Source organism: Prinia subflava, chromosome 13 (assembly GCF_021018805.1).
Source record: "Prinia subflava isolate CZ2003 ecotype Zambia chromosome 13, Cam_Psub_1.2, whole genome shotgun sequence".
In the NCBI taxonomy this organism is placed as follows: Eukaryota; Metazoa; Chordata; class Aves; order Passeriformes; family Cisticolidae; genus Prinia; species Prinia subflava.
The window spans coordinates 3,973,056-3,997,852 of NC_086259.1; the positions used below are offsets into that span (position 1 = coordinate 3,973,056).

Genomic DNA, 24,797 nt, shown 5'->3' on the forward strand with positions numbered 1-24,797 from the left:
CAGTTCTTTGAAGGAGAGGGAATACATGTTCTGTGCATTTGAAGGGTCGTCAGAAATCATTATTTAGTGTTATATACCTCAAGTGCTGCCCCAGCCCTGGGCCAGCCCAGCAGGGACCTGGAGCTGCTGCAGAGAGCCCAGAGGAGGCTCCAGCATGAGCAGAGGGCTGGAGCAGCTCTGCTGGGAGGAAAGGCTGGCACAGCTGGCATTGCTCACCTGCACAGGAGAAGCTTTGGAGGGAGCTCAGGGTGGCCTTGCAGGGCCTGGAGGAGCTGCAGGAAAGATGGAGAGAGACAATTGGCAAGGGCTGGGGGGACAGGACACAGGGAATGGCTGCCAGTGCCAGAGGGCAGGGCTGGATGGGATCTTGGGAATCAGGAATTGTTCCCTGGCAGGGTGGGCAGGCCCTGGCACAGGGTGCCCAGAGCAGCTGTGGCTGCCCCTGGATCCCTGGCAGTGCCCAAGGCCAGGCTGGACCCTGGGGCTGGAGCAGCCTGGGACAGGGGGAGGTGTCCCTGCCATGGCTGGGGTGGGACTGGATGAGCTTTAATGTCCCTCCCAACCCAACCCAATCTAACCCAACCCATCCCATGCTGTGACTCCGTGCCTCCTCTCTGTACCACAGTGAGTGTCCTCTCCTTCCACCCCAGCAGAGGGGAATGCAGGACGGCTGCTCTCCCTCCCTCCTGAGAGGAGCACTGGGGAATGGCAGGGAACAGCTGAATGGGGACAGGGCCATATGGGGTTTTGGCTGCTCCGTGCTCACAGAGTGCCACGAGCTCTCCCAGCCTGTGTGGGCAGAGCAAACGACAGTGATTCAGCCGTCATTAAATTAGTACAGATGTCTCCTGCAGCCTCCCACAGGAGTCTTTCCATGAGCTCAGACAATTTGGATGAAGGTCTAGACTAAATCATTGCTAAGTCTATATAGATCCTGGCTGGTTTGAGATTGACATATGTTACACACTTCCAGCTCCTGGGATACTGATTTGTGTACAGGTTGGCTGTATCAATGCTGTGGCAGAGCTTCTTTTTTGATGGGATGCTGACCCCAAATTTGGGGTGTTTGGAATCACAGGTAGTTCAGGTTCTTATAGCAAATGACATAAATACTCCGCACAGTGCCCACATTTATAATCCTATCACTGCTAATTTTGCTTCCTTTGAAACAAATTAGGTTATCTGGTGTGCCAAAAAAAAGGTGATAATTGTCCCTGAGACTGGAGTCTCCAAATGTCCTGGGCAGGGGACTGCAGGGCTCCATACAAGTTGCTAGAGAATCAGAGGTAATACATCACTAGAAATTAAACCCTGCTGGAGCAGGCACAGTGGTTTATTTCTGCATATTTAATACTGTCGATGTGTAATGGTTTATGCATCCTCTCCCCATTCAATTCTTCCAGAAAAGCATTAACAAAGGCAGAAGCTATGATCTTTCTCTAGTGGTTTAAGGAATATTTCAAATTTAATGGTGTTGCAAATTGATCGCATTATGAGAGACATAACCTTTGCGAGTGAGTTTGTAAGAAATTCACAGGAATGCATGACTTAGTGGAAATGCATGGGAAATTACATTAGGAGGCTTTGAAAACCACAGCAGTGATGAGGCAAATAACTCCTTGTGAAACTGCATGAAATGATAATAACTAGTTTCAACCAGGTTCCTCCAAATAACTTACAATTCTGCATGAGTTATCCCTAATAAACATCTAACTGCAAGAAAAGAGGGAAAAATAATCAAATTATCCTCATGTAACATCTATTTATTCTGATGTATGACATTCTGATGTTGCTATGTAATTGCAAACAGAGCAGCTCTGCAGAACTGGTTCTGGTTTGTTTGACATCTCATAAGGAGTTTGTTTTGTAGCATTTCCTAGTTGTGTTTATTTTCACATTCTAAGTAATTTGAAAGCTATTTCAAGTAAGAAAAAACTGCTACTGCACCCCTGTGAACAGTTCACAGGTTAGTGTAAGTGCACTAGAAATCAGTCATGTTGTCACCTGTAAGCAGATAGTTTATAAGAGAAGCAATATGTAAGTACCCACAATTTAATTTTTCAGCTCTCTTTATTTCACTGTTACCTTCTCAACAGCTTTCAATTTTAGCTTGAGCTGGCTGCAGAGCTGATGTTTATATTTCTGCACTGTAGCTGTGTTTGACAGCCAATTGCTAGAGAAGAGCTTTCTATTTGCACTGCCAGCTTTACACATTATGTGGTTTTAGACAGTACTTACTTCCTTGTTCAGACACTGAAGGATGTTAAGCAGTAATCTGAAATTTGAAAAATTACCTTCCAAAAAGAAAGGTATTTTACTGCTTTCAGACTGTTTTTATTAAATATTATTAGCAGAAGGAATCCTGCATGGATTTGAAATTCTTTTATTAAAAAGGAAGACAGGTTAAATATATTATCTCTGGGACCCTCCCAATCCTTTTGAGCAAAACATGAGAAGAAGCCAGGCTGGTGAAAGCAGCTGAAAGCGGGGCCTTAAAGGATTTTAAAATCATGACAACTTCAATATGCTTAAATAAATAGAAATATATTTTCCCCTTTGACCACTTTGGCTTGTTGCACTTCTCTGTGCCTTGCCTGATCTAGGCTCTGACTTGTGTAGTTTGGCAGATTTTGTAAGCAGCCTTCAAATTGCTGCTGTGCCTACGTAGTGATTAACTTTTTTATTCCTCTTCTGTAATCCAAAGTCTATGTATTGTGAGATGTGGCTTTGACATTCTCTTGTGGAAATCATTTCAACAGCACAAAGAGGTCCTGGTGCTCAGCTGCAGTGAACTCCAGGCCTGAGAATGAAGCCTGGCAAGTTCTAGTAAGCTTTTAAGGAGGAAAGGAAAAATACAGCTCAAACAATGTGGCAGAAAATCTCAGAACATGGTGAATAAGATGATGATGTGAAAAACTAGGTTCACTTAGTAAAATTTTTAAAAGTTTAATAAAAAATACAAATAGACAATCGGGAGACAATAAGAACAAAAGTATTCTTTTACAGGCGCCTGGGTACCCTCACATGCGATTGACCATGCGGGTACCCCGTTTAACAAAAGACTCATCCCTTAAAAACATTAGTGTGTTGAATATTCATACATTACATAGATGATTCAAACATTCTTTTCAAATCGTAGGTGTTCCTGTTTAATCTCAATCTTCTCCTTCTCCCTTCCATTCATAAATCTGGTCTTCTCATGGCGCCATTTGGTCGCAGAGTTATGTCATAAATCTTTTCTCAGAGCCTTTTGGGTCATTGCTGCTATCTATTATCAAGCTAGGATACTGTGAAAAAGTTCTTTGGTTATTTTCTCTATTTCTAGAGCTAATTACAAAAGCAGCTTTACATGACTTAATTTCTATTTTACTGTTGTTCTATAACCTAAAAACTACATTTATCATATTACTGAAAGAAACTATATGAATAGAGTATAACTTCCCAACATAACACATGGGATATTCATTTTAATATGTGTGAAAAGCCAGTTATACAATGTGCATTTATAACTATGATGATTAAATGAACAACAGAGTAGGATTTGGGATATGGGAACTGCTGAACTTCTGGCTAGCCTGTGGAATGGGAAGTGCTATAGGTTATGGTTTTGTACAGCCATCTCCATATTTTGTCTGTATTGGGAGTGGATCATCAAGTTAGCCTCTGCTGGCAAAGCAAGTGACAGCCCAAAGGGAAGAGCCCTCTGAAGTCATTCCTGGAGGCTTCGCAAGCCTTACATGTGGCAGGAGCTACAGCATAGTTTGTGTCCAAGACTGACAAGCTGGAGGAGGGAGTAAATGGCTTTGCTGCTCTTTCACTGAGTTGGGAAGAGTGTGACAAGTGCAGGAGGAGGCACTGTTAATTATAATGCCTGAAGCACTGGAATTGTTAATGTAAGAGCTTGACCCCAAACAGTGGGAGATGACAGATACTTTTTTCCCCCCATAAAGACACAAAAGAGGGAATATGTTTTACAAGACTAAAGCCGCATGCAATTTTTGAGGCTCTCTCTATGCCCAGCTCTCAGATCTCCTGTGGTGAGCCACTGTTCACTGTAGATGAAATAATAGTCAAGTAAATGAGATGGGAAAGGATTCCTCTTCGGCAGCATGACACAGCTTCATCGCATGCTTCTGAGTGCCAGGAGCAGTTGGGTTAAAAAAAATCCAGAGCTGCTTGCAGGAGCAGTGTGTGCTGGAACAGGGGAAAGGAACAGCAGCCTGGGTTCAGAAATAGTTGCATGAACTCCCAGCTGGGCAGAGAGCCAGCTACAAAAAGGTGCCAGCCATCTGAGGCCACTTGACACAGGACACTTGGGTGTTAAAGAGCCGTGCAAAGCGGGACGGAGGCGTCGGGCCAGGCTGTGGTGGGACATGGCCAGGCACCGTGGTGGTGCTCTCCGGACAGAAGGGAGGACAGATGGTATTCCCAAATGGAAAGGGCCAAGGCCAGAGCTAGGAAAGCAGAAAGCTTTCACTATCAGCTGGCTTAACATAAGGGCTCAGAAACAGCAAGGTGTGTAAGCAATGCGTGCGGGAAGAATCAGCCTGGGAGCGGGGTTTGGGTGGTGTTATAAATGCCAATCCAATAGTCCAACTGCAAATATGATTTGGTTTATTAAAAATCAAATTACAGAATTTAGGTAAAACCAACAAGCGGAGTTACAGTGATGATACACGGGACTGTCAAAGGGTGAACCGGAGAGCAGCCTCTACTGCAGTGCAATCCCCCAGAGTTCACAAATTGGCCCTGTTTGGGGTCTGGGTTTTATACACTTTATTTTGCCCTTGGCATAAGATTTCCCCACAGCTCTTTGTTTCCTTGAAAGAGTAACTTGATTTGGTCTGCTGAATGGGGTCTCCTATGGGAGGGAGAAGTGTCAATTTTAGTCCTCCGTGGGTGAATAAAAGCTGGAATTTTGAATGGAAAGGTGTTCTCTTCCTCGGTGCGGTGATGAAGCTCTGATGGCTCTGCTGCCCACGGGAGGAGAACTGATTCCTTAATGTGTCTTCCCTTCTGATGCCAATCTCATCATCTCCAGTTCCCGACATCTCATTGTGTTCTCCTAAATGGTGGTTTCTGGGTGGCGCCTGCCTCGGAATTCCTCAATTCCGTGGCTGGCCGAAATTTATGTTATACTCTATATTACATTTACCAAATCCTGATTTTAACATACTATAACCCATAAAAACACGAATTAACCCACTATATCTATTACATGTGGGAACAAAGCACCTTGTCCTTGTTACCGTCGCAACCACCGGGGCTGCAGCTGGGGTTGTGGGGCTGGGGAAGGCTTTGTGTCTGGGGATGTGGTTTCCTCCTTCCTAGGGTGCTCCCCTAGCAGGGGGAGCACAGCAGTGAAGTAACACCTGAAATATGTAAAAATTCTAATTGTTAGTTCATTTTGAGACTAACTGCAGATAAATGCATGAAGCTGTCTGAGAAAGGCCTGAGCAGTCCCACGGTCTGGATGTTTTTCCTAATCTGAATCTTGGTGAGACTGGATGTGGGTTTATCTCTTCCTCTGTTCCTCCCATCTGTAAAACAAGTAGAGCTGTATTTTTTTTCTCCCAAAACATGAAACAAAATTAAAGATTGTTAATTCAGCCTGGTGAAGAAGGCAGTACACGATACAGAAAGGACCAATGGCACTGTGACCAGGAAGGACTTAGACCAAGATTCAGGCAGGTTCCTGAGCTCTTCCCTGACATTAGCTGGTCATAATCAGTGCAATAAAATAACCTGTTAGAACTCAGGCTTGTCTGCAGTTTCAAACAGTTCCCTCACTGTATTGTGGGATGATACCAAAAGGTAAGCAATGAAAAGTCATTTGTGCACAGTTGCAGCCTGAATATAAACAGAGACAAAATTAGCAAATCAAATAGAATAAAAAAGCAGTAGCAAGGAATAAACAGAAACATAAAAGAAGCCATCTGGAATCAAAGATACTCAAATGACATTGTAGGAAACTGAGGCAGACAAAAGAAGAGATTACACTCTTAAATGAAATTGTTAGGGATATTATTGCTTTAATTCCCTTTGAATCTGGTTATGAAACTGCAGCTGAGAAGTGTGAGCAGTAATGTTTTTTGACAGGTACTCAAGAGGCTTCAACTTACATGATTTTTGGATCTTAAATGGAACCTTTGTCATCCACGGACATCTCTGTTTCCCTTCTGAAAGTGTTCCAAGGACTGACATTATGTCAAGAGCATCAGCTCTCTGCCCCAATTTGTCATTACCCTGAATAATAATGTAGAATATTTGATTCTCCTCTTCCCCATTGTGCACTTACAATTCCCATTGTTAAAGATGGGATCAGCCTATCCACAGAGAAAATGAAAGATTCTATTAAATTGAAATTAAATTCACTTTATTAATTCTGTCTTGTGTGCATGTGAATCAAACCTATTTATAGTAGTTTAATTAGGAATGACTCTTTAACTCAATAAACATGTTCATTGTCCATGATGTGTCAGGGCGCATCAAAAACACACAAAAAAACTTTCTGTAACTCCTAAAGAAGTTCATGTTTTTAGGAAAAAAACACCCCTGCAAAGCCACGTACAGAAAGAAACACCTGAAGAGTAAGGTGCATTACAGTTTTGGAAAGCATTTCAAGGCCAGCATACAGTTTTTGATATATATAAAATGGTTGTAAAAGTCACTAAAACCCTTCTATACTTTCATGGAATGAGTGAGAGCTTCTTAGAACCCAGTAGTTTCAGGAAAGAGTCATAAAAAGCTGAAAATTCCATCTCAAAGTCCATTAAATGGGGTCTGCCTCATAAATGAGGAATTTTATTGCAAGGCAAAGGTAAAAAATAGAAGAAGAACCTGAAGCATTAGGGCAGTGCTGGTGTGTTGTGCTTGTGTCTGTGAAACATCAGGTGAAAATCAGTGAGGCACCCTTAAAAGAAAAGATTCCAGAGTTAGGACAGGGAAGGATGATGTAAATTTGAAAATGAAATTTTAAGGGCAGATGATTCCTTTTCCCTTGAAACAAGTACGGGGTAATTCCCTTGTAATTACTTGAGGATGAATTAATTACTTTCTAACAAACTCAAATAAAAACTTGACTACATAATACCGCCTTCTCTTGCCTTAATTAAAAATGTCCAGGAGCATTTTCATAATGTGTCGATTCCACCTCTCCCCCCCCTTTCCCCATGTGAATTATCTCTATATTTGTGCTCTTTTTTACTGATACAAGGAAATTGGGATTACAGACCCTCCCAGTGATGAGGGATATATTATGAGCTGTTGTGTATGAGGTTATGCAGCAGCACCACACACCAGAGGGCTGGATGTGCCCAACCCTCCTGCAGAGGAAAACCAAAAGCTCTCTGCTCATCTGGGCATGGCCCAGCCCCAAGTGAGGCACTTTCCTGATGGTGAGCACATGGAATTTTTTATGCTGAGCAACCTGTTGTTTTGGCTGCCTTGGGTTTGCCAGGTAGCTGAGCGAGAGCAGGTGAGACAGTTCCCATCTGCAGAGGAGGCTCATAAATCTGCTCAGAATTGCAAAGGAGCTTCACCAACCTCACTCCCAGCCTTTGTCCATACATTAAATCCCTGGCTGCAAATGCAGTTTGGAGCCAAGTACTTGCTAAGAAAACCTTGTTTAAAATATGCTGAACAAAGAGTTATGGAATAGGAGAATTTAATAACAGTCCCACACTCCTGGAGTTGTGTTTTACTGCACAGTAGCACTTTTGCATCTGCAGAATATAGAGGCTCTTATTCTAAGTTCCATCTCTGCAGTTTCTCTGGCATGGATTTTAATTATACATGTTTGCAATATATATATACATGAAAGACTATAAATGTATTTTATATCTTTGGATAGTGTTTTGGCAATACTTTTAGATATGCATTGGTCGTTAGTGAAAATAATGTTAATTTTGTGGCAGCACCCTTTGTGTGCCGTTCCTGTCATTTCTGGCTTCATTGATTACCATCTGTATTATCAGATAGAACAGCAGAGGAATTAATAAAGACTAGAAATTGCTCTAGTCTGAGGGCTCATTTGTAATGAAGTTAATTTTTCAGGAAAAAAGTGATGTGTGCTGAGGCTGCAGGGGAGCTATTAGTAAGGTATTAATACAGGGCATCTGCATCACCATTAAAACTCAGAGATGCTCCGAAGTCACTCCATAAATCCAGGCATGAATTGGGTGATGGACTTGCATGTGGTGCTTGAGAGAGAGAGATGTTTGGATTTATAGTCCCACAGGCAGGGCGGTGATGGAGGAAGAAGATTTCACTTCCTTTGAAGTCTAATGAAGTGAATCTCACATAATGGAAGTGATTTTGCCTCTCTCTGAACATGATGAAGTTCTCCAGTAAATGTGTCTGTTTGTTTTGGGGTGCTCTCTAGCAGTGGGACATTGGGGCAGATACAGACATTTTCTGCTTTAAACAGAAATTCTTGTTGCATCTGGATGTTGCTCTGAAAAAGGTCAGCTTTCAAGTATAGGTGTAGCAGATAAAGCTGCAGATGTGGAAAGCAGTTTCATATTTACATTTGTGAGGCTTTTTGAGCAGAAAGCACTATTCATTTCTCATATTCATTATGCCCTTCTATCATTCACCTAGATCCTATATAATTATGTGTTTAATGATCTTCACCCTTCACACGAACACAGCTTGCTGAAGCTTGACTCTTGCAGTAAATTACCATTCATGTCTGGTAGAAGAGAGGAAATATTCCTTGGGAAAAATGCTGTGCTATCTCACTTAATACTTCAGTCTGTGATATGACTTTGTAATAGGTGATGATGACTTAATCTTAAATCTAAACAATAAAATTATTTTGAAAAAGTGGCTCTTCCATAGGTCATTTGTTGTAATATTTGGTATTAGAGAGTAGAGGACTTCAAAATCTAGAAAATGTATTTTAATTATTTATATCAGTTTTCATACTCCCCATAGATCATAGTCAATGCCACATTTATGTCTTTTTTTTTTAATTAAAGAACTGGAAAAAAAAAAAAAAAAAAAAAAAAAAAAAAAAAAAAAAGAAAAAAATTGCCTATAAATCTTTGGGTAAAAAACTGATCTTCCACTCATCAGACTTAGTTTCAACTTTAATATTATAAAATGTTCCTATCTCTTGTATTTTGTTTAATGTTTAGCCTTTCATTTTATAGTGTTTCAAATAGCAATATTTGAATGGCAAACAGCAATTCTTGCTTTTGATACAATGGAATTTAACTTATTAGAGGAAACAATTAATGGTAACCTTAGTCATTTTCATAATTTTAACTGTTGGTATCTCACTAGAACTGCAAAGCTTTTATGGCTCTGCATTAATATCTACCAGAACTGATTTATGAACCATAACTGCTGTTGGATATTATGGGTAAAACCTGAGATTACACAGACAGCCTCTCTTGCTTATTAGCAAATAGCAAATTCGAGAACGTTTGAGCCTTCTCTAACGTCTGTGTGGGATATCTGATTTATTCCTCAAAGTTCAGATTACAGCTTTTCCTTGTGTGGCTGTGTGAGCCGAGATGTTCCCAGTTCCTCTGCTGAGCTGTGGGAGTCCAGACAATGCTGTGATATTACATCACTCTAACTCAGCTCTCAATATGCTGCCAAAACCTTCATATGCAATGTTAATGCCATATAGATTTTATTCAGGGAGCAAACAGATGCTTAAATTATAAACAGTCTGTTTAAAACACAGATTCTGGATTCATCTTTACAGGCTCTGGGGCCTTGAAAATGAGGGTCATAAGGACAGGAATCTTCAAGGCAAGAGGAGTTGTGTTAACTTTCAGAGCAGAGCAAACTGTGGCACCAACCGAGAGGAGAGGGCAGCAGCTCAGTAAAGGAGGCTGATTGTTCTCAAGCAGGAGCTGGTGGCAGGTGCAAAAAGAAAACCAGACTGAACTTTTGGAAGAGGGACTCAGCTGTCACTTGACATCTCTGTGTACTCTCCTGTGGGCTGGGTAGGAAGAGTGAACTGGATTGAGTCATACGTGTTCACACTAGACGCTTTGAAAAGGTTCTTAGAACAATGGTGGTGCAATGAAACGCTGCCCAGCAAAACAGAGAGGCTGAGTTTGCACCTCGTGTGGTTCGTGGGAGTTCTGCCGTTGTTGCAGAGCAGTGAATGTTCTGGTGGCCAGGATTTTGTGTCTGTAACAAACCAGATCAACAGGGAAATCAACCCTGCTGACCACTGTGCTCATTGCAACAAACAGAGCTTTGAGTTTTCTGAGCTCTTGAACAGCTGAATCCCTGAACAGATGAGCTGTAGATACAACTGCTGGTGAGCAATTCTGGGCAGAGGCACCTGCAGAGCCACTTGTGGCATAAGAATCTCCCTGTGGTTTGGCTGTAGCTGGTGTTACAAGGCTTTTTTCCACACCTGTTTTAATATCCTAATGCAGGCTCTTACATTAAACGATGCTGCTGCCTGGCCCTGGCAACCCCTGCTATCAATTGAGAGTAAAATGCATAACCAGCAACAACTGCTGTTGAGCTGTCTGCACAAAATGAGCTAACAGGAAAAAGTCTTTAGTGCTGGTTGTAACTCATGTTGCAACCTAAGCAAGTTGCACGTTTCCTTCAGACTGTCTTTTGTGAGGCAGAGATAAATAATAATAGAGGCAAGTTACATTTTTAATGATGTTATTCACTTCTTATTGATTGTATTGAGTGTGTTAGACATAACAGTAAACAGAATTTAAACCCCTATTACTGTGTATTCAGGTTATTATCCTGTATTTTTGAATGTATTGACAGTGATACATATGATCCAACCAATTCACACTCTCACTCTCACAACTTAAAAATTATTGGAGATAATCTGATATTCTGTGTTTGGCTCTGAGCCCACCAAAAAAATCAGAGGAAGTACTTTGTCCCCAGGTTTTTAATTAATAAAAAAATTCAAAAGAAATAATATGTTCCTCATAGTGCTTCAGTTTGTTATAATCCTCTCTTGTTTTTTTAAAAGCCAAATACAAATTTAATACAATTTTTTTTTCTGATGTGGTTTTGAGGAGAAGGGGAAGATGTGTGCAGGGGTTCTGCTACCAGGGCACATACTTTTAGAATAAAGATCTTAAAACCTTTTAAGTTCTGCAAAGATCTGACTTGTGATAGAGTTCTTAATTTCTGTGACTGCTGTCTGTGACAAGATTCCATAGATGCCAGTGTTCAAACATTTCCAGTCACCTAGAAATAAGCTGAAAGTAATAACTAAAAATAAGAAGTTAGATTAAAACATATGTTATGGTTAACCCTTCCCTCACCCTTTGATCTAATTAGGTTAAGGACATTTTGTACTTCTTCATTTGGGCTGATAATGGTTCTGAAGTCATTTACATTTTAAAATGGGGATTTAAAATATATATAACAGCTGCTTTTTAAATAGAAAGCCTAATTATGCCTATGATTGCATCCAATTTTGATTAGTATGCATACAAATCCCTGCTCTCCATGTGTATTCAAGCTGAGCTATGGATCACTGGTGCTGGGATTGAAGCACAAAGGAACAGCTGACAAAATGTATAGTTAGACCAAAGCAAAAAAAACCCAAAACCCACAATTCTGTGTGTACATTTTTTTGTCTCTAAAATGCCTTATTCTTTGTTTTTGTTTGTTTGTTTTCTTTTATCCCCTTTTAGCTGCACACAGACCTGGACCCTGGCAGCAGCAAAATCAAGTATATTCTGTCTGGAGATGGAGCTGGAACCATCTTCGTGATCAACGACAAGACTGGAGACATCCACGCCATGAAGAGGCTGGACAGGGAGGAGAAGGCTGAGTACACCCTCACAGCCCAGGCAGTGGACAGGGACACAAACCAGCCCCTGGAGCCCCCCTCAGAGTTCATCATCAAGGTTCAGGACATCAATGACAACCCTCCTGAGTTTGTGGAGGGTCCCTACCACGCCACGGTGCCAGAAATGTCTGTTGTGGGTATGTATGTCTGAGCAGCCCGGGCTCTCCTGGCTCACAGCTTTGGCCCTGCCAGGAGGCTGTTGAGTTGGTGATGAATAATAAGGTGTTTATTATGTTGTTAGCATTCATTTGCATATTTTCAAATCTTTTCTTGGCCGAAGCTTTCATCTGCAGCACAACAGTCGAGTCCCTCAGTAGTAAGGAAATGACTAACAGCTGTATTAATGTGTCTTTGTCCAACAGCACTTTAATGGGCTAAATTTATATTTCCCTCCTGACACTGCAGTTAGAGTATTGTTATTGAGAAGGATTTATCAAGATTTGCTCCAGCATGACGCTCTAATCCTATTGATATTTTGTTGATGTTTAATTATCTGTTTGTTGTTTTCCTACACTTACAGGGCATTGATACATTCTTATTTGTTTTCCTCTAAGTGCGACTGTAATCAGGCAAAAACATTGGAATGAAAGATGCTGTGTCTGGGAATTGATGGCTAGGCTGTAGAGTGGACTTAACCAATTAGCCACAGGATTTACATGGATGATGGAAGGGGAAAGCAGAGAAAGCTGTGGAAAAAGATGGTGAAAAGGGAAATTAACTGTGTGAAAGCAGAAAAGAGAAAGGAGAAGAACATAATCTTCTTAATATATTTTACTTATATTTATTCATTTTGTCGGATTAGTGTGAATCTATTTCCTCGTGGATTAATATATTAGAATCTTCTCTATAGTTTGCCCCTGTGCTTGCAAGTGAACAGCCCTGCAGAGGCAGACATTGACACTCCCCAGGACACACATCAGGGCAGCTCATCTTCAGCTGGCACTGAGGACAGAGAAAAGCAAACCCACCAAACCAAGAGAATCCATTTTAGGGCAATACAAGAATTCAGCATAAGCAAAGGCATCAAAATCTGGCCATGAAATGCAGAGGAAATTCTAATGCATTTTAGTGTTAGGTTGAGGATAATGTGCTTTTCAGTGATTTGTCTACATCTGTCAAAGCAAGGTAATTGAAGGAGTGCCAAGGCACTTTGTGAAATAAAGCATCATCCTATCCCAAAGTTTCAAAAACACCACTCTCTCTTCTTTAGCTAAAAAGAGGAGGAATGTGAGGAGCCAGGACCATCCTCTCCCTCACAGCACAGAGAGCTACACTGAGTCATTGTCAAACACAAGTGTGATGTGCTGACTGCATGGTCATACCTGGGGCTTCATCTTTTAAATCAACTGTTCTCCAATAGCTTTTCATATCTTCACTGTGCTGAATTGCTTGTGCCAAAAATGATAGGTGAATTTTCGAGCCTGCATTTCCATTCTTTTACTAAACCATAGCTTTTTTGAGTTATTTTAATTATACAGCAGCATGAACATAATTTGGACCTGCTTTCAGAAGATATTTCAGCCAAGCTCTAGGTGAGAAAACAACTTAATTAAATAAAATGAGAATAAAAAAACCAAAACAAAATAGTGTGGGAGAAGGAGGAAGGAAAATTGAATGCTGTCATTCCTTATGTAAGTGAGAATTATGTAGTATTCTTGGAGAAAAAGGAAAGATATATGCAAGAAAAGAAAAATGGTTTCTGATCACAAAGCCTGCTATAAAAATACATTGTATCTGTACATATTTATAATCTGTGATAAAGAAATGGCCCCTGTGCAAGCAGTATTCATTCTAAAGAAGAGGAGAAAAAAAAAGCCAACAAAACGGAAAACTTTGAGAGGAAACTAATCAGGAGAGGAATAAAAATCTAATAAATTATTAACATGAGGTTTAAAAGATGGTAAATGCAATGAGAGTAAGGGAATAAAAGAGAATGAAAGACAGAATATTAGTGAAAGAGAGGTAAAAATGGAGAAAGAGTGAGAGAGGAGGGGAAAATGTGAAGAAAGGTGAAAAATGAATTATAAGTTAAAACTTTATCTAGGAAAGCTTTTTATTGTAGAGGATTGTAGCAGAAATGACCAATGGCTGGATGTAGTTTAGGGAATAGCAAAAGGGGCTTCATGGGAAAATGTTTCATCTGTTCCCCAAGTATGCTGGGGGAAAGAGAGACACTGAACTGCCTCTGAAATGACAAAGTTCCACATTCTTAAAGTTTGTTAGGCTGCATGAAAGAGTTTTGTCCAAAAGCGAGTGTGTTCTAACTACAAAAATGGTTGTTACCATTACTAAAACAACCTGAATGGCCGAGATGTGCAATAGATCATCTGGCAGGTCAGAAGTTCATTACTGTAACTCTGAGATTTTTGCACATTTATCCCTTAGGATCCCTGGCCTTTCCATGTGTTTTACAGGACATTCCTAGGAGTGCAGGTTTCCAAGCTTCTGCTCTACAGAAGCACCAAGCACTCCTGCTCTTCTGTTGAGAAACAAAATCTATTTCTCTGTTATTGCTTCAAAACTCAAAGAATTCCTGATTGCATTGCATGGGACATGAATGAGTGTAAAGCCTCTGAAGCAGAGGCAGTGGAGTCTATGTCTTAATCTCTGATGGGACCAAATATCAAGGCTGGAAAGTGGAAGATGAGAGGATTACCCTTTGTTAATATTGCTGTTAATATTTCCTTTTGCTTTCTTCTCTGGACCCACAGGTAGCAATATCAAGAGATGAAGGATATTATTCTCTGTAAATTATTTCAAGCTTTTTGAAGTTTTTTTTAGTCCTCTTAAAAGTACATTAAGTCTTCTGTAATGTTTATAAGAAAATGGTCTCGTTTCAGAGTTCAAGGAATTTTTATTATTTTCCCCCCACTAAGAGTATTTCACTTCCATTATCCACTTACTTAATTCCCTTAAAGAGATCTCCACCCACTGCCAATTTCAGCCTTGACTTTTGTATAGGCATCACTAGGCAGTGTTCTTACTCAGGATAAAACAAAGTTCTACTGAACCTTTTCTTTCCTCAAAATGCTTATATCAATTTTCTGCTCTGAAACAGAAGCTCATATGCTCTCTATATATAGTACTTATGTAATGAGGATGCAGTACAAGGCATTTTATTTTTGGGCCTCAGGGGAAGGCAATGCATGAAATACAGATGAAGGCTTTAACCTTGCATTGTTCTAAGGTTCTAACATGATGCAGTTTTCCTAAGAGGTGCCTTAGACCTGGTCTGATGTTCCTGGCTAGAAGAGATGTTTTATAGGAATGTCAGGTGTTATTTTGACTGTCTAGAACTGGAATGAAACACTGTGGGGATGTGAAAACTGGCTTCAAACTGACAGAGAGCAGGTTTAGATTAGAGATGAGGAAGGAATTGTTGCCTGGCAGGGTGGGCAGGCCCTGGCACAGGGTGCCCAGAGCAGCTGTGGCTGCCCCTGGATCCCTGGCAGTGCCCAAGGCCAGGCTGGACCCTGGGGCTGGAGCAGCCTGGGACAGGGGGAGGTGTCCCTGCCATGGCTGGGGTGGCACTGGATGGGATTTAGGGTCCCTGCCACCCCAGCTCTGGGATTCTGTCCCTACCTGCAGTGTGTGCCAGCCCATGTGGGGCTCTGTGTGTGCCGGTGTCCGAGAGCTGCACATGGCCACGGTGTCCCCTGCTTGGTTTTTATTCTGTGCTTTGGTGCTCTCTGGAAAATCCTGCTTCCCTCTTAAACAAAGGGATTTGCGTGGCTCTCCTCCCAGTGCCTGGTGCAGGGAGGAAAGGAGGATCAGTGTTACCCGTGGCTCTCTCTGGGAGGAGTGCTGCTCACTTCTCTCGCAGAACGCGCTCCCACTCGCGCTCGCTGCCGCCGCGTCGCTCTGCTCAGAGTCATTCTGAAACCATTTCTTGCTCTCTTTGAGCAGAGACCAGCACATTCCAGAAAAAAACCCAACTTTTGAGAACTAAACTGATTTTTTTTAAACTGTAATTCCTACATAATCTACCACAGTAAGTCCTGCTCCGCACCTTCAAAAATGGGGAATTTGCTTGTGAAAGATAATCGTGTATATGGAGAATGTGTTCCTTGCTGAAACTGTGTACTTTAATCTTTTAATTATGATACTAATTTTCTTAAAGAATTAAAGATCAAAAAGTGAAATCTGTGGAATTACTTCGTTATGGGAAGTCTTACAAAAAGGAAATAATTGAATTTTTCTGTAAATCTTGTTTAATAACTTTTAAACGTAAAAGGGCACACTGAGGTAGAAACTCAGTTAAACCCTTAAAAAAAAAAAAAGGATTTAGCTGTGCTTCTGGGAGTAAGAACCCCAAGACTTTTTTTTTTTTCTTCCCCATTTGTCTAGGAGCTCTGTATCCATGCCTGCAATGAAGACAGAATATTATGTAAATGAATGATCACGCTTAGAAGATCCATAAGGGTAATTGGAACCAGTTCTGTAGCTTATTTAAAGAAAAAAGAAAAAAAGGAAAGAAAAAAGCCCCCCACTCTCCCTTGAGTATGTTTCTGCGTTACCTTCTCGTGTACACACAGATTCACGAATTCCCCAAAACACGTGCAGAGGTGGTAATGGGAGCCAAAGTGGATATTGTCTCCTGGCAGCAGAATTTTAGGATCCCTTTTTTCGGGAGAGGAATGAGGAGTGAAGTCTCTTGATTTCGCTCTCAGCGAAGCCAGGAGTGTTTAGACAGCGAGTGTCATGTTGAAAGACAGGAGCCGACTGAAGCAGAGTGACAAACGTGTTGGTGAAATAAAAAAGGACACAGATGGAGGAAGAACAAAAGCCGTAAGGGAAGAGAATTCTCTCATCGTTTGCCTGAATTAAGGTAAACAGACAAACTGTAATGATCTCCAAATATTAAGGCTCCTCCTGACAGTCATAAAAAAAAAAAAAAAAAAAAAAAAAGAAATTCCACACACAGTGGAATTCAGTCTGACATTGCTCTAGAAATGCTTTTGCCTTTGCCACTTGAAAATAGTAACGGTATGAAAAAGCTTAGAATAATAATATTTTTTGTCCTTAAATGCTTCTATGAAAGGTCTTTACTGGAAAAGGTTTAGGCTTTCAGTTGAGTCAGAATATCAATTTTCAGTTTTGGCACAAGCACATCTACTTAGGAGTGTTTTCCCTTGAATCAAGGTTTGCCCTTGATTACACCACTGCAGATGAATTCTATCATTTTTTTCCCTAAAAGCAGAGCAGAGTTCTTTAGTCCAGCCAGGTGTATTAGGACCACACTGTACATAGTGCAGCTTTGCTTTCCAGTTCTCCCAAAGATACTCACTCTCTTCTACTTACAAATTGTTTGCAAAAGGACAAAATCTGCTCCATATGAAATCAACATGCAATGTCTGATGTGAATAGTGATAAAATAACTTGACAAATCAGCAAGTTGTGATAAAAACCTGACCTGAGATGTTATCAAGATCAACCTCACTGTCTTGCTGGGGTTTTTTATCATTGATTTTTAAGGCACAGAGCATAACTGTTAAATCAATGATAGTTTGTCACAAAATTGTGGAGTAAAGGCACTGTGGCACTGGGGTCAAGTACAAATTAGCCCAAAGGGTAAATGCAAAGGCAGTGCAAAAGCCAAGGGAAAACCCAGCAGATGTTGTAAAATGTGGCAACAGTGAAACAGCTGTTAAAAAAAAAGTATATTTTTGTGTTGTCTTGTTCCTCCACTTGTTTCTCCTGTGCATAATGAGGCGCAGTAGCTGCGGTATTGAGGAGTTTTATCTGAGATTTCTTTGGTGAATGTGTGTGTTTAAAATGGTCACACACAACCTTCAGGAGGGGCTCAGGACATTCAACACCAGGGCTGGCTGTCTGTCCTTAACCTGACTGGCTGTTGAGCCTTGACAAAACACAGTTATGAGCACCTGCTGCTATTTTTGTGCTTTTAATTTCTCATGAGGTCTGATCAGAAATGTCATTATCTTTCTGTATTGTTCTGACATGGTCATTATGAGCTCAAGGACCATGATGAAATTAATATTCTTATGGGTTTATAGGCTGATCCTTCAGTTATCCCCCTCTGTATTGTCCTATTGTACTCAACCAGTTAATTGACAATACAGAATTACCAAAATCAGTGGGATTGCTGCAAGTGGTTTGTGCCAATGGCAGGAAGTACTCGAGTGTTGAGGTTCTGAATGCACTGTGTGGTGCTTAGGAGCAAGACCTGGCTTACCTGCGCAAGGTGTGGAGCTACTGATGTGTGCTGGTTTCTTGGTCAAACACTGCCTTTCTTCCTCTCCATTCACTGGCAGCAATTTGTCACAAATTGTTTTTTGCACACATGCATTCCCTTGGCACAAAGGAAAGTTGTGCAGATGACAGGCAGTGAAGATAAACTCTGCAGGAAAAATCTGCTGGGATCAGAGCTGCAGACATAGTTCCTTATGGAGTTCTTCCAAACAGAGGAATTCATCTTTCCATGATGTTCCTGTTTTGGGATGAGGACAGACAGAGCTGTCACATGTTGATCATGTGATGGCAGAGCAGAGGAAATCTTGGCAGTCTTAGGTGAATGTCCTGTGTACCTACAGGAATCTGTCCTGCTGTGGTTTTTCCTCTTGCCTCCTAGTCACAATCCACTTGTTCTTGTTGCAGATATTCTGCTTTTGCAATCCTCTGTGGTCTCTTCCATTTGTACATATGGAATGCGTCATCGTGTTTGTGTTCTGTGACTGTGTGAAAATAAGTCTCTGACTCAGGTGTCTGATGCATTCTCCTCTGGTTACAAGTTTAAATCTATTCTCAGCATGGATTTCTCACAATTTCCTCAAATGTAAAATTCTGAAGGAAAAAAAAAGGTGTTTCAAAGAGTGGTATGGTTTGGTTTTTCAGGCTTTGAAGTTATCTCATTTTTCTAAGCTTGGCTGGTTACATGAGCCTGTTTGCTGGGCAGGGGATGATGCCTAAGTGGAAAACAGAGGGATGAGAGGAAGTAGAGCAGCACAGGTTCCTGCCAGACTGAGCCTCTGTGAAATGCCACAGCTCTGGAGCATAATCTCATCTTTTTCAGTCACAGGAAATGTGGAGAAGGTCTCACCACAAGGTAGAAAGTTCTTGGTCAGAAAATTCAGTTCAGTGTGGTAATATTTTCACAGAAACCTTGTCTGCTGTAATTTCTATTCCTCTGCCAGCACAAAGACTTGGCTTTAGAACATCAGGGACCAACACTCCTCAAGTTCTTCATTAAGTGGCCTGTGTTAGGCATCTCTCTGATGGACACACTTGATATTTGGCACAATGAGGTGCAGTTCAGAATCCATGTTTTTTCTCTGGCACTGGTCATTCCCCACGCTGCCCTGAGCTGACACCTCTGTTTCTGGTTGAGTGCTGAATCTGCAGCTCTTCCTGTTTTTCCATGAAAACAGCTCACGGCTGCCTGTGGAGCTGCTGTCAGCACGGAGTCAGCCCTGGGAGCTGCTGGGCAGCTGATTCAGCTGTGCCCCTTCCCTGGGCACAGAAGGGCTCTGCTGCCATTTGCTGGCCCCGCAGTGGCCTGGGGGGACAATATTTCACACCCTGCTTTTGCACCCTGGGTTACACTTGCTGGCACTCCGGGCTTCACTCTCCCAAACAAAGCCAGCAGAGCATCAAAGCTGCGAGATGGTATCAGCCACTTTCAGTTCTCACCACACAGAGTCATAAATGAAAGAGTTTCTGCAATAAACAGCCTAGGCTGCTTTATTATTTATTTCTATTTTTTTACAATACACCTGAGCATAACCTGAAACTTCCACTGGAATCAACAAGACTTAGAGTATCTTTTTTTCTGCCTGGTAATACAGTGTACAGTGATCATCCAATTTCACTGCCTTTGCCTGGGGACCTCGCAGAATGAATGCTGATGAAATAGTCAATTGATTAGAGACAAGCAGTCTTTCAAAAAGTCCTGAACAGAAGAGGAGCTATTTCCCTCTTCTCTCACAAATATCAATTAATATTCTATAGTGAGGATGATATCTGAAGGGAGAATAAAAAAAAATAGCATGAAAGGAAAACATAATTCTTTAAGCCAAACATAAAATACGTTTTACCGTTCTGCTGTTGCCTGTGATGTTTCAAACCATGTACTAATCCTAACAAACAGCCACCCAGGGGAATTTGCAAAGGAATACCTGCAGGCTCTCTAATGGCACCATCTCATAAGTTGTAGCAAGAAAGAGCTGCCAGCCTTCAAGCTGAAAAGGCAGAAGGTCCCTTCTTGTTCGATCCACACAGGTAAACCCAGGGCACACCAGCCAGGATAATTGCCAGGGAGGAATACATATCCCTAAATCTGAATATGTATTTCTCTTGTACAGTATTTCTGATTCCAAAATGTTATGTTAAAGAGACAGCGTCAGAGTTCCAAAACAATTAGTTTATGCAGACAAGAAGTGGTGGAATATACAGTTGATTAGATTTCCCAGCCACGCTTCCTGCAGCCCTCATTATACAGCTGGAGGTGCGGGGCTGCCAGCGCGCTCCGCTCCCTGCATGTTCAGACAGCCTTTTTCTCCAGGCATAGCCAGCTCCTCTCATGCTTCTGCAGCCACACATTTGCATACAATATGTTTTTCCCATTTCCCTCACATGATAGAAGTCCTCAGAATGGCACACGAGCAGTCTGCACAAACGTGGTTGTGTTACGTGTGGTAGGTCATGCGTTCGTGCAGAGATCTCCACTCAAACATGTGCTGCATGACATTAACACTCTTTAAAGGTTTCATTAACCTCCTGAAGCATCTACTCCAGAAACTGCATTGAGAAAGATGTAACATGTGGGAGAAGCAGTCTGGATAGCTCTTCTGCTTATGGAGTTAAACATCACTTTGTGTGTCAAAGGTATGAAAGGATTCTTCTGTTGGAACCCAGAAACAGCTTCTTGCATTTTCCTGCATGGTACTACATAATTTATTATAGAACAAGCTATTAGTTCTTTCAGATTCTTTCATTAAGTCAGATTTTTAGGTGCTGAAACCTTTGGTTTAAATTACCCATTCTTTAGGGCAGCATCTGCCATTTCTTACAGCTCTGTAAAGTACTGAAAAATCTCTCAGTGTATTTCAGTGAGATTACATTCAACTATTTCTGTAAAGCAAAGTGGCCAAACAAGCAAGTAATGTTTGTCACTCGTGTTTAATATTAAAAACAAAATAGGAACTGTTTCAGTTGCAGTTTATTTTATAAAGGGTTTACAGGTGTGTGTATATGAGTGTATAAGTGCACAAAGTTGTTTAGACAGGGATTTATACAAGAGGAAATGGCCTAAAATGGGCCAGGGGAGGCTCAGCTTGGGCAGCAGCAGGAATTTGTGCATGGAAAGGGAGCTCAGGCCTTGGCAGGGGCTGCCCAGGGAGGTTTGGAGTGCCCATCCCTGGAGGTGTCCCAGGAAGGGCTGGAGGTGGCCCTGAGTGCTCTGGGCTGGGGAAAGGCACAGCTGGGACTCCACGGGCTGGGAGGGCTTCTACAGCATTAATGGTTCTGTCATTCTGGGGTTCTATGATAGAATTCAATGTAAACAAACCCAAAATTTTTGCAAGGTTCTCCTTGTTCTGTTTGGTGGAGTGTCAGCTTCATACCCTTGCAGCTCCTGGAGGGCTGGAATTAGAGACTGGGGTGGCCTGTTTTGGGTACATCCACAAAAGAGGGGAGTCACAGGACTGACATGCAGGCATTCACATTAGCTGGCCAATTTCATTTCTGTTCCTCTCCAGTCATCCAAAAAAGGAGGATTCCAGGAGAGGATGATTCTGTTTTCCTCCCTCAGGTAGAGCAGGCAGCTGCTGCAGCCTAGATATCTAATTTAGCCAGTTGAGCCTAAAACTCAGTTGTATGAATAACCCTCTTTTCCTTCTTCCTTACCTTAATCATCATAAACAAGATCATGACAGCATCACAGTATTTCACTACTTAGAGTCAAATAAATTACAGCTGGGAAAGACAAATTACCCTATTAGTTAATCTTCCTGTCTTTCTAGGGTTTTCCCTTAGAATACATTATTCCAGCATCCTGTGCAAGAGAGTGAACTCTTCACTGAGGAGGATTCTGTTATTTCCCTTGGGAAGCTATTCCTCCTTGTACAATTTCTCATTGCAAGGAAGCTTTTGTTGTTGTTTTTCTCTTTGCGGAAGATAAAGAGAAGTCTTGTATCAGTGTATTTATGTGGTTCTCATTACCAACCTACCAGTATTACATCTGTAACATACACAAATTTTCTTTCTCATTTCTGCCTCTAGAAAGGATTGCATATTGGATTCTGCCATGGAAACAGCAGAATGCATGCTGGCCTTCCTGTTTCTCCAGCATGGCAAGTACAGGTTGCCCATTTTTCCCTCAGTGGACTGTTCTGGCCTCTATCTCTGTCCTTTACCTCTGCTTAGGGTGGGTGTCATCTATTGCCTCAATCATTTCTCATTTATTAAGGGTCCACTAGACACTTAAAAAGCAGATCTATTTTAATTTTTTTACGTGCTTTCCTCTGAGTGTGGGAAGATGTGAAAAACTCACCCCAGCCCTCTGTCGTCTGTTCCCAAAGCTGTCCTTGACATTTGCAGTGGTTCAGGGGTCCTGTGGGCTCTGTAGGTCAGGCAGCAGCCTGTGTGCTGGCAGCATTGCTTCCCAAAAGGATTTACATCCTCTCCTCTCAGAATCAGGAAATCGTGGAATTCCTGGGTTGAAGAGGAACCTCGAGGATCATCGAGCCCAGCAACCTCCTCGTCTCTCTTCTCTCTGGGTTTGTCTTTCCTGGTCCTTGACCCTTGGGGTCTCTGGGCAAAGAACCCTCCTGCACTGAGATCTGATCCTCACATTGGGCTCCCAGAGCTCTGGCAATGAAGTAGCTGGTAATAATAATAAAAATATATTCAAATACAGGTGCAGAAGGCAGGGGTGAAATAATAACACATGATCTGCAAAAGAACCCTTAAACACTCATGCAACATTCCCACAATTTATGTGTGTATGTATTCATAGATCTGCATGAACACCAAGACATGCAATATTTTATGTCAGTAATTTGCATATGTTAACAAGTTCTGTAGTGCTTTAAACACATTCCTTTTTCATATACATTTTCTTTATTTGGTTAGTGAAACCTCTAATTCATAGATTTTGTGTTTAGAAATTGTCTCATGCAATAATGCAGGATGATAAGGCTTAAAACTATGTTTTTGCATTTTAAAAAAATGAGCAACAATGAAAAACAAATAAGAATAAGTTCCTTCAGCTTTGAGGCAGTAATAATTTACATGTCAAGAAGTTATGCACGTTTTTATGAGATTATTGCAGTTTTATTCAATAAAAAATTGTTACCATGACAACAACTGTCATGCTACCTGTGAGATTATAGCAAAGAGGGACAGTGAAGAAAAGGCTTCATTTTGGGAAGAATGCTTATCTGACCTGCTGGGGACAAACAATGCTTTGTGTTACCACCCCTGGCTGCAGGGCTTCCACCAGCCCAGCTCCAAAGCCAGCTGAAGGTTTTGAAACACAGGATCCTCTTATGGAAATAAGAGTTGGTAAATAATGGTGAGGCTTTGTCATGCAAATACTCTCCTTATGCTTCATCAGGTTGGTAATCAGATCTCAGAATGAAATGGAGATTTCAGCCTGTCAAGATTTGGGAAGATTAGGTGAGAAAAGAGTGAGACCAAAAAGGCCATCAGAAAAGGAAAAAAAAATATAATAATCCCCAGAAGTCCACGGGAGGATGAGAAAACATGGTCCCACCAGGTTTCATAATGGTCACGTTATTTATTTTCACCAGCCATTACAATCTTTCAACAAAATGGTTGTTCACTGAATATGGATTCATGTAAATTCTTGGCACCAACTATGCTTTACCTCCTCTAGAACATTCAAATTTGATTTTTTGGATTTTTTTTTCCCAGTAGGCACATTTCACTGCCACACCAAAAGAATTTGCTTTCCTACTCCCTGTGGCAGCATATGCATTTTTCTTTCTGACTAATGTGCAGAATCTGTACCCTGACTTGCACATAAAAACACAGCCAAAACAACAGAAAGCACTAGCTGAGCACACATATCTTATTTTTTTATGATGGTTTTTAATCTTAGTTTCCAGCAAACACAGGCTCTCTCACCTAGCCATATAAAAACAGTCCTGTTGTTAATTGTGCCTCTGATTGCTGGCCTGTTGTAAAGACACAGTAAAACAATCTGACACTGACAGAGTAAAACAATCAGCAATGGCTAATGGTTAAAGCACATTAGAAGTGTTCATTAATTAAAATCTGTTGAAGCTCTGTGCAGTCTATATTTACGGTGGTTAAATCTATACTTCAGGGTCATTAACGTTGCAAAAGTGTACCTGAGGAAAAAACACACAAAGTTTTTTACAGAATGTCTTAAAATTTGCCTCATCTCTCAAAAACAAGGAGTTTGGTTTACATAAGATAACATTAGGTACATAAAGAAAAAAGAAACAGTGATTATGTTGTTGGGCCTGATTATATAAAACTGCAATATTATTGTAATTAGGACAACAGTGACTTGGACTACAATAGTGGCTTAGTTATCAAAATGGCACCATTTCAAATTCATAGTCCCAGGCTAAATTAGTTCTTGTTGCATTGACAAAGAAACAAACACAAGCCAAATGCAGTCAAAATTAAACACAGAGACCTTAGCAGTTTATTTGCTGAGCACAACCCAGAATGTTGTCTTTCCAAGAGCATTTACTTAATAAATGGCCTTCCCTGCATTCTTACAGCTTTTTCAATGCAAAATTTTTATCTTTAAAACTTTAAATGCAACATGCTTGTAAAAAATCTCAATGTACATGTAGTTTATAACCACAGTGTCAATAATGGAGTAAAATCCTGCTTAAATATTGATAATCCAAAGCTTGCAGAGTTCTGGTGTGGAGGTGGCTAAAAACAGCCCTGGTAGCTGTGAGTTCCTTTTTTTCTGTATTGTTTTTCACCATCAGGAGTCTCTCAGTTCTCCAAATCTTTTGGTGCCCAG

The 24,797-nt window shown here is 41.1% G+C and overlaps 1 protein-coding gene across 2 annotated transcripts in view; it reads left to right on the plus strand.

The window, feature by feature from the left end:
• CDH8 (cadherin 8) overlaps positions 1 to 24,797 on the plus strand; it is a 157,374-nt gene that overhangs the window by 46,211 nt on the left and 86,366 nt on the right. For both annotated transcript variants that reach the window (XR_010082060.1, XM_063410636.1), the window contains exon 3: positions 11,649 to 11,943. Coding sequence is in view for 1 of the 2 variants with exons in the window: in XM_063410636.1 (XP_063266706.1) it covers positions 11,649 to 11,943 (295 nt within the window). In the remaining variant the exon portion in view is untranslated. The remainder of the gene's footprint in view (positions 1 to 11,648; positions 11,944 to 24,797) is intronic.